Raw genomic sequence first — 9,768 nt, forward strand, 5'->3', positions numbered from 1 at the left:
TTTTTCCAGTTAAGTGCAGGGAGTGGGGGCTCGAAATACGGCACAGCACACCCACTGATTCCAGTAACCAGGGCTTTTACAATATGAACTTGTTCTACTGGTAGAATCCTTAGTTAAGCTCTCTGCCCCAGGGTGCTACATTGCGGGGAGGTGCTGGGGAGCCCGTCTCTAAGGACTGCTCAGCTCTATGTCGCAGGGTGCGCTGTGGTCTCCAGCCGTTTTCGAGCCCAGCGCACCTGATTCCGAGCAGTTTTAAGCTGTTCAGTGAGGAGCCTACATAGTTAGGTGCTAAGAATAAATTCGCAGAGACCAAAGACCCAAATAGAAAGTTATAAGGTGATTTAAACAAGGATATGGAAAGGGGAGGGAAAGGAGGCACCGTTGAGCCAGGCGGAAAAAATGCACTGGCTCAGTCCGGAAGGGAAATCAAAGGGTTTCGTTTTTTAAAAAAACTGAAGTGTCTGTTGTCCAATCAGACGGGCGCGATCTCGGCAGCCAATCAGGAAGCAGATCTTAGCTACATATTATCGTTCCCGAGCAGAGGTTCGTAGCAGTCTGTCCAAGCTTGTCGCTGGAGTAGTTGCCGAGAATGGCCCGCACGAAGCAGACTGCGCGCAAGTCGACCGGTGGCAAAGCGCCCCGCAAGCAGCTAGCCACCAAGGCGGCCCGCAAGAGCGCGCCCGCCACGGGCGGCGTGAAGAAGCCGCACCGCTACCGGCCCGGCACCGTGGCGCTGCGCGAGATGCGGCGCTACCAGAAGTCGACGGAGCTGCTGATCCGCAAGCTGCCCTTCCAGCGCCTGGTGCGCGAGATCGCGCAGGACTTCAAGACGGACCTGCGCTTCCAGAGCTCGGCCGTGATGGCGCTGCAGGAGGCCAGCGAGGCCTATCTGGTGGGGCTCTTCGAGGACACCAACCTGTGCGCCATCCACGCCAAGCGCGTCACCATCATGCCCAAGGACATCCAGCTGGCCCGCCGCATCCGCGGCGAGAGGGCCTAGAGACTCTGGGAAGGCTGCATTCATTCCATGTAACCGCCAAAAACCTAAAGGCTCTTTTAAGAGCCACCACAGTCTCGATAAAATGAGCTGTTGTTTGCTCGACTGCCTTAATGCGTTTAAAATTTAATGTGGGCTTTTGTATTTCCCTGCTTGCGCTTACCCGTGGCGGGGAGGAGGGATTCTCTAATGCCCGGGTCAGTAAGTTCAGTGTGTACTATCGCACCGCCGCCAGCCCCTCACACAGCGAACTAACCTATATAACCGCAAAAAGACAAGGAAAAATAATAGATTCAAGAAAAAAAGGGGGGAGAGGGAGAAAATAAAAAGAAGTGCCCAAGCGATGCCCAACAGCATTTTTGATAGTAACAGCACAACTGATAGCAACTCTTTCTGCGAAAATGTGGGTGGCTCTGAAAAGAGCCTTTGTGTTCAAAGTAGCCGTTAGATAGGTTTTTTCGTCTCCGTTTAACCGCCGAAGCCGTAGAGAGTGCGGCCCTGGCGCTTGAGCGCGTAGACCACGTCCATGGCGGTGACGGTCTTGCGCTTGGCGTGCTCCGTGTAGGTGACGGCGTCGCGAATCACGTTCTCCAGGAAGACCTTGAGCCCCCCGCGAGTCTCCTCATAGATGAGGCCGGAGATGCGCTTCACGCCGCCGCGCCGAGCCAGGCGGCGGATGGCCGGCTTGGTGATGCCCTGGATGTTGTCCCGCAGCACTTTCCTGTGGCGCTTGGCGCCACCTTTCCCCAGCCCCTTGCCTCCTTTACCACGACCTGACATATTCACAAGCAGCTTGCTCTCGCCTGTGTGTAGGGAGACTGGCGGAGAGCGCGGTATATATTGCCTGGGGTCCGACCTGATTGAGAACTGAAGAAAGAAAAAAAGGCGCGAGACTGGCGCTTCTCCCCTCCCCCACCCTCGCTTGCCTTCTTGCCCTGTGAGCCTGAGGCGGCTCCGGCGCAGGAGGGCCGCGGTTTGCTGAGGGGGGGGCATCATCCCCTCTCCCAGCCGTAGCCGCTGTCGGAAGAACTGATCTCCGCTTTTGGAGAGTTTTAGACCCGCTAGGCAGCGCCAGCACCGCGCTCAGTGCCGCTGCTCTTTTCCCGGCAGGGTGCACCTCTCCCCAAGATGCCCCTTAGGACAGGAGCTTTTTCGCGTGCAGTGTGCGCGTCATGCTCGTGTTTTCCTTTCACATCGTTGTGATCCCACTTGTGGCAGACACCGCCCTGAGTTTTCGGCGCGGGGGACGGGACGGGGACACCCTGTTCTGTTTCAAATAAGAAACTGCAGCAATATCTGGCCAACCGGCTTCACAGACACATCCCTCCTCTCCCTCTCCTCTCTCTTTTCTCCCATATCGCCCGCCCCTTTCCTCGTCGTCTTCTCCGCCATCTTGCAAACCTTAAACAAAGGAGGGCTGCCGGCAACCGGTCTGCTAGAGAATGTCTCGAAACTGAATCCCGAGAGTAGCCTCGCAGGCATTATATTTTTTTCTTCAATTCCTTTCAATTATTTATTGCTAGTGCTCTCAAGGCCGTCTTATGAGTTACTGGCGTACAGGAATGAAAGGCTCTAAAATCTAGACTCCTTTCCGGCTTCAGAAAGGGCTCTAGCCCGTGTACCATTTGTAATGTATTGTTTGAAGCACCGTCTGTACTATAAAGGGATCGTTTTTCAGCTATGTACCTGGAAGTGGAGAAAAAGATGCAAAAATACAGGAAATTGAGAAAGTTATTCTCTCTCTCAAGATGCCTCGGTTCTCTATATAAATGTTTATAGTACTCGACAATGTTTTTTTTATTTTCAAAAATTCCCTCTCCCCTCCTTTAAATTCTCACTTCCAGGGCACTCAAGAATTATTGGGGTGGACTGTTCATCTCTTGTACTCTCAGGTTAGAATGATTGAACTTTTTTGTTCATTTAAATGAATCCTGAAATTCTGAATAGGTTTGTTTTTCATTATGCTTTGCTTCCATCTTGTGGCTTTTCTGGTTCATTCATTTTGAGTAGCAGAAGCAGAAATATAACTTAAGATAGGAATTCAGAGAGAGAGAGAGGAAAGGGTTCATTTTAGTTTGTCTCCTGATCTGATTTTTTTCTTAGTCTAACTCATTTGTCTCTTACCTCACAAATATTATGGTAATTATCATTTTATAAAAGGTATTACAGAACACTCAGGTGGTAGCAGGTGTTTTATATACTAACTGTTCCCCACAATATATCATATCATCAGAAAAATTAATGGAACCAGAAGTGGTTAAGGATGCTACCCAAAAATGTTCAACATCTAATTTGTAACCCCTGTGTTATATTCATTGTATGTGTTTGATCTTATAATTTGTTTTCCTGGGAGGTCTATTTAACACCAAATAATCTTAGTAGGAGGTTTTTCAACCTTACTTGAAGAGATAGCTATGTGAATAATAACAGGTATTTGCCTTGTTTTACCAACATTTTTAGGGATGTTAAAATACTTTGGATTGTTTCTCTATGAAATCAGTTAGATTAAGGCCTTCCTCAAAGAGCTGGGTTTTTTTAATGTTTAAAGTGTATCTCAGAAGACTGCAGGGGTTTGGGTTGTAGCCGTGTTGGTCTAAGGACATAGGCAGACAAGGTTCCTTGGGTGAATTTGATATGTTTTATTAGACCAACCCAAATGGTTGGAGAATAGTTATTAAGCAAGCTTTCGGGTTCAAAAACCCTATGTCAGGCTAAGGAAGCTTCAGCAGTAGGAAGAGCACACATCAACTGCTGAAGCTTCCTTAGCCTGACGAAGGGTTTTTGAACCCGAAAGCTTGCTTAATAAATATTCTCCAACCATTTGGGTTGGTCTAATAAAAGATATCAAATTCACCCAAGGAACCTTGTCTCTCAGAAGACTATACTTTAGAAACTCTCCAGAGTCAAATGGAGGACTTGTGGGGCAATGACACACACACATACATTTTCAACATAGTCTTAGAAAGTCCTAATAGGTCATGTAAACAATACAAATAAAACAAAAAAGATGCTTGAAACAATAACCTTTGTAAGGAGGAACATTTGAAAACCAATTTGACACCATATTTGAGGATAAATCAGCTTTTTGAAACGCTCAGCAATCACGTAATAGTTTTGACAAAAATATTTTTCTCAAGACCTATTGAACTGGTTTAAGTGACAAGAGAGTTAGTCTATGGATGAGTACCTTTGAAAAATCTTACCTTTGGAATATCTGCTTTGTTTTTGTCTATGTATGCTTAAAAAGAAGGCATAACTTGAACTATGCTGTATGATTCCCAGTCCATTGTCTCCATAATGTTGGCAGCAATGTCTACAACTATTGGTATTTTCAAAATAAATGATATCCAGGTCCTTTTAGTAAGGACAGATTAGTAGAGCACTTCCACAGGTTGTGTTTTTGTTTTCACATAAACCTGTTTGAGCTCCTTGCCTTTGGTGTGACCCTCTTCATCCATTTGCTGAACTGTGCATTCATATCTCTGTTTATAATAGTGCTGGTTCAAGAAGAGTTTGCCATCTCTTCTCCCCACATGTCAAGCAGATCCAAAATTTCAGTAAGGAGCCAGGGAATGTGAGACCCATAGCTGGTATAAGTCTGCCATTATATCAGTGGTATCGTGCCAAGGCATAAAGCCCTGGGACTATGAAACCACAAATAGACTGTTCCTGACCATTATTAAAATCAAATTTTTATCAAATTAATTTATTTTAAATAATTTTATCAAATTACATCAAATTAATTGAGCAGTAGGTAAATAGAAATGTTGGTCCTAAGGGTAATGAAAAGCAGTGTGGGAGGATTTCTGAGCTAGTTCAAAAAGATATATATCCACACAATCTTATTCTTCATTAATTTATATCAAAATGAACTTTGCCTACTTTCAGATTTCTATCAATCAGTTCATTCAGACTTAATTACTTTCAGAGTTCTCACTATCAGTTAATTAATAGAATCAGCTAGATGCAATTTTAAAATAGCTGTATTTTATTTTTGTATCATCAGCACTACTTTTATTTCTATAACAGATTTGTATTAGCAATTTTCAAAGATCTTAAGTCAAAATGTATGTAACATTTGGAGAGAATTCAGAAGAGGGTAATAAAAATAGTTAGGGGAATGGGGCACATGACTTATGAGGAGAGGCTGAGGGAACTTGAATTATTTAATCTGCAAAAGAGAAGACTGAAGGGGATTTGATAGCAGCCTTTAACTACCCAAAGGGGGATCCAAAGAGGATGAAGCTAGATTGTTCTCAGTGATGGTAGATGACAGGACAAGGAGCAATGGTCTCAAGTTGAAGCAAGGGAAGCTTAGGTTAGATATTAGGAAGAATTTTCTCACTAAGAGAGTGGTGAAGCACTAGAACAGGTTGCCTAGACAAACTGTGGAATCTCCATCCTTCAAGGTTTTTAAGGCCCAAGTTGACTGAGCCCTGTCTGGGATGATCTACTTGGGGCTGGTCCTACTGTGAGCAGGGGGCTGGACTAGATGACTTCCTGAGGTCCCTTCCAACCCTAATTTTCTATGATTCTGTGTCACACCCAGTATACACAAACACAAGCACATGCAAAGTGTTGTAGTACTAAATAGGTAAACATAGAACAAAAGAAAAAAAGAATTTTCCTTGTGATCATTTCTATTTAAGTGAATGGGAATGTGTGTAATTAAGCATAAGACTAAGTAAGAATGAGCTCTTTTCAGGACTAGAAGTGAAATTGCAATACCAGTGAACTCAGTACCAAAAATCACTTGGACATTAAAAAGGCCAGATTTCATTCCAAGTCTTTGGTTTATCTTTGTCTTGCATGATCCCTGTGCCTAGATTACTTTCATTTCAGTACCAAGATCACATAATTCCTCTCATAATGGGTTTCCATACCTATTGCATCTGAAACATATCTGCATCAATGTTGATATATTATGGTTTGCATAGACGTGCCACCACTTCTATTCATCATACATTTTGAAAGACAAATTGTGTTTTTCTTCCCTTCTCAGGCACCACCAACAATAACAATTATCTCAGAGCCCAAATTATTTTTACTGTACTTCTGCTACTCCACCTTTACTTTTTAACCCAATTATAATTTGGAAATCCCATGAGCCTTCAAAGATTTATACAGGTATAACACAGGCCATAGTTTTTGACCGACAGGTTTATATTGATGTGTGATGTGAACAATAAAATTAAACATACATTTGGATGATGGGGGCTGTTCAGGACAGAGTAGGAGAGAAAAGATCCACTAAGTGAACTGGATTAATTTAACCTGGAAACAACTGATAGCAATTATGAAATTGTATATGTCCATTTCCCCCCTCCCCACCACCATTTTTGTCATGATTAATCATTGTATTTTCATTTACAAAGTCTCTCTCAACCCTATCCTTACATCTTTGCCCCTAAACATAACCTTTTTCTTAAAATAAAATAAAATAAAATAAAATAAGGCAATCATTTATACTAATTTGCGGCAAAATTACTGTAGTATTTTCCTTCAACCCAGGAGAAAAATCATTCTTATGTTATGGTTGGGCATATACTTGTTATCTTTAATATATATACAAAACCAGTATTTTCCCCAGTTAGATAACTATGCGAGAGGCAGGTGCTCCTGATCCTGGAGGATCGACACTATCTTTCTAACGGAATTTATGCCCCCGCTCGGCAGTTAAAAGGTTATAAACTATTCTAGAATTCAAGTGTCTCTAGTTTTGAAGGTTGCAATAACTTACTGAAGGGACGGCAAGTTTAGAAGTAAAACGATTGTAACCAATGTAATCGTATAGTGTTTGGCAACTGTTTTCTGATTGGTTAAAATTGAATTCGCACTTTTAGCCAATGGCGCATTGGTATTTGAAGGTGACCAATTAGGAAGAAGTGCACGAATGACGCACTTAAGAACTTGTAGCAAATAAGAATGAAACGCACAGAAGGTACTGATTTGCATAGGTCCCCTATAAATAGAGGGGAGTTGGCCCTCGTTTTACTATTGTTCTTGACTTGCTCTGAGGGGGGGGGTGCTTAGCAACATGCCTGAGCCCGCCAAGTCCGCCCCCGCTGCCAAGAAGGGCTCGAAAAAAGCCGTGACCAAAACCCAGAAAAAAGGCGACAAGAAGCGCAAGAAGAGCAGGAAGGAGAGCTACTCCATCTACGTGTACAAGGTGCTGAAGCAGGTGCACCCGGACACCGGCATTTCGTCCAAAGCCATGGGCATCATGAACTCCTTCGTGAACGACATTTTCGAGCGCATCGCCGGGGAGGCGTCCCGCCTGGCGCACTACAACAAGCGCTCGACCATCACGTCCCGGGAGATCCAGACCGCCGTGCGCCTGCTGCTGCCCGGGGAGCTGGCCAAGCACGCCGTGTCCGAGGGCACCAAGGCTGTCACCAAGTACACCAGCTCCAAGTAAACGGGTTCCTTGCATCGTTTCACCCAAAGGCTCTTTTAAGAGCCACCCATATTTTCAGTAAAGGAGCTTTATTGCTGTCTTGTTTCTATATTCGTGGGGCAAAGGGTATGTAGAAAAAACTTTTTTTTAAATCTTTAGCTTAAGGCTGTGCTATTCTTTGTACGTGGCACTAGCTAAATCCAACGGGGAAAGGGAAATCAAAGTAGTCCATGCTTTTAAAAAATAAGTTAGGCTTTCCATATTTAATCACATAGTTTAAGTGTCAAGCTCTGAACAGTCACGTGAACTGTTTAGAGTACCTGAAAATCAAATTGTCACGTTCTTTCATAGTTTCATAGATGTTAGGGTCGGAAGGGACCTATTAGATCATCGAGTGAGACCCCCTGCACTGGGCAGGAATGAGTGCTGGGGTCAGATGACCCCAGCCAGGTATCCGTCCAATCTCCTTTTAAACACCTCCAAGGTGTTTAAAAGGACAGCGCCACCTCCCTTGGAAGCTTATTCCATATTTTGGCAACCCGCACTGTAAAGAATTTTTTCCCGATGTCCAATCTGATTTTGCTCTCTTCCAGTTTTCTTTGTTACCTTGCAAGCCTTTTGGGATTCTGTTGAACTTTTTGGGTTGTTCAGGTGACCCGGTCACTGATCAAGGGAGTCTATTTATATTCCGAGCCCTACACACTACCTATATTTAAGTCCTGTGTCTTATCTTATTCTCATCACTTCCTGAAAAATCACAGCTGCCGAGTAGAAAATAGCTAGCCTTCCCACTGAACACGAGTCCTTCCATTTGCTTCCAGTATTGCTAGTACTAAGCAAGAAGAGAGGAAAGGTTTGAATACAGCGTAACTACAGCTTTCTCGAGACCCGTGTTGCTCAGTTGAATGCTGCCATTCAGAAACCGCGCCTGGAGTCCCACCATGAAAACTAGGCAACTTGTAGTGACCCTGAAACTTTGAGGGGTATTGCTCTTCCCTGATCTGTCATGAGTGTCCCCAGTCCAGCTGAACCTCTTGTGCTCGGATCCATTTCTCCCCCACCCCAGTTAATATTGCTGCTACAATGATGGCACTGAGGTATGAGCACCGTATTCTCCCCTTTGTGAAGGCGACTGTGCCATGTACTAAATCCTTCAGATAGTCCGGGTGGCGGCAAAACTCGTCTCCTTTTGAAATGCGACCTAGGCGGGAATAGAAACCGGTCAGGAGCCTACATTCCCAGGGCATGGACAGCTCATATGCACCTCCCGACGGTTGTACGCGAACGAGTGATGATAAAACATAACGTTAGTTAATTGATCTGTAGAATAAGCGCTTGATTTCAAATGATTGTGCACTGAAAGGCCCGGAGGGTTAGACGCAGGGCGGCAGTCTGACCAATCCCTCCGCAGCGCGGGCTTTTCAAAGTTTCCAACTGTTTGAATGCCATTTCCAGCCGCCAGTCAGCAGCGGGATCGCTTCTTGCTGTGCCCGCTGCGTGGCCCCCGCCTCGCGGACGTGGGGCCAACACAATCGAACAGCAAGTCCAGCTTTTGCAGCCCCACCACGACTGGTAAAGGAAGTCAAATCGCGTTTCGCAAGTCATCATGTGCTTGCTGTTTGGGGATTTATAGCCTTGACTGTCACTTTAAACCGCTGCAGGCGCGGGAACGCACGGCGGCACCGGGACCTGGCAGACCCCAGGGGCGAAACCCGGCTGGGCTAGTTTTAAATGTGCGCTACGTGTAGACTCACCGCCTCGCCCCGGGCACTAGGGGGCCGGCGGCACCCGCTACTGGTGCTGTGGGGAAGTGTTTCAGCTCCTTTTAGGAAAGGGTGGGTGGCTCTTAAAAGAGCCGTTGGGTTTGCATGAATAATCGTCGGAAGCCGCTTTACTTCTTCTTGGGCGCCGCCTTCTTGGCCTTGGCTGCCTTGGGCTTGCTGGGCTTGGGCTTGGCAGCCTTGGGCTTCACCGCCTTGGCCTTGGCCGGGCTCTTGGCGGCTCGCTTCGGCTTGGCCGCCTTGGCCTTCCTGGGGCTCTTGGCCGCGCTCTTCTTGGCCGCCGCGGCCGCCGGCTTCTTGGCTTTCTTGGGGCTCTTCTTCACGGCCGCCGCCTTCTTGGGCTTCTTGGCCGCACTGGCCGGCTTCTTGGCCGCCGCCTTCTTGGGCTTGGCCACCGTTGTCTTCTTTTTCGTTGCTTTCTCTTTGGCTTCACCCGGTTTCTTATTCAGCTTGAAGGAGCCCGAGGCGCCGGTGCCCTTGGTCTGCACCAGAGTGCCCTTGTTCACCAGGCTCCGGAGCCCCAGCTTAATGCGGCTGTTGTTCTTCTCCACATCGTAGCCGCCGGCTGCCCGCGCCCTCTTCAAGGCCGCCCG

The 9,768-nt window shown here is 46.2% G+C and overlaps 3 protein-coding genes across 3 annotated transcripts in view; 2 read left to right on the forward strand and 1 right to left on the reverse strand.

Moving 5' to 3' along the window:
• The first annotated feature begins 582 nt into the window (after positions 1-582).
• Positions 583-1,422, forward strand: LOC112550399 (histone H3-like). Its single transcript, XM_025204829.1, has one exon. The coding sequence runs from the start codon at positions 590-592 to the stop codon at positions 998-1,000; it is 411 nt and encodes a 136-aa protein (XP_025060614.1). The 5' UTR covers positions 583-589; the 3' UTR covers positions 1,001-1,422.
• Positions 1,423-6,692: 5,270 nt separating this feature from the next.
• On the forward strand, positions 6,693-7,461 carry LOC102387686 (histone H2B 1/2/3/4/6-like). Its single transcript, XM_006024185.2, has one exon. It carries the CDS (start codon positions 7,035-7,037, stop codon positions 7,413-7,415), a length of 381 nt encoding a protein of 126 aa, XP_006024247.1. The 5' UTR covers positions 6,693-7,034; the 3' UTR covers positions 7,416-7,461.
• Positions 7,462-7,920: 459 nt separating this feature from the next.
• Positions 7,921-9,768, reverse strand: part of LOC102388687 (histone H1-like) — a 2,017-nt gene continuing 169 nt past the window's right edge. The window contains 1 exon segment of the mRNA XM_014520206.2: positions 7,921-9,768. This exon segment is cut by the window's right edge and continues 99 nt beyond it. Within this exon segment, the coding sequence (XP_014375692.2) occupies positions 9,286-9,768 (483 nt within the window). The 3' untranslated portion in view covers positions 7,921-9,285.

Source organism: Alligator sinensis, unplaced genomic scaffold (genome assembly GCF_000455745.1).
Source record: "Alligator sinensis unplaced genomic scaffold, ASM45574v1 scaffold166_1, whole genome shotgun sequence".
In the NCBI taxonomy this organism is placed as follows: domain Eukaryota; kingdom Metazoa; phylum Chordata; order Crocodylia; family Alligatoridae; genus Alligator; species Alligator sinensis.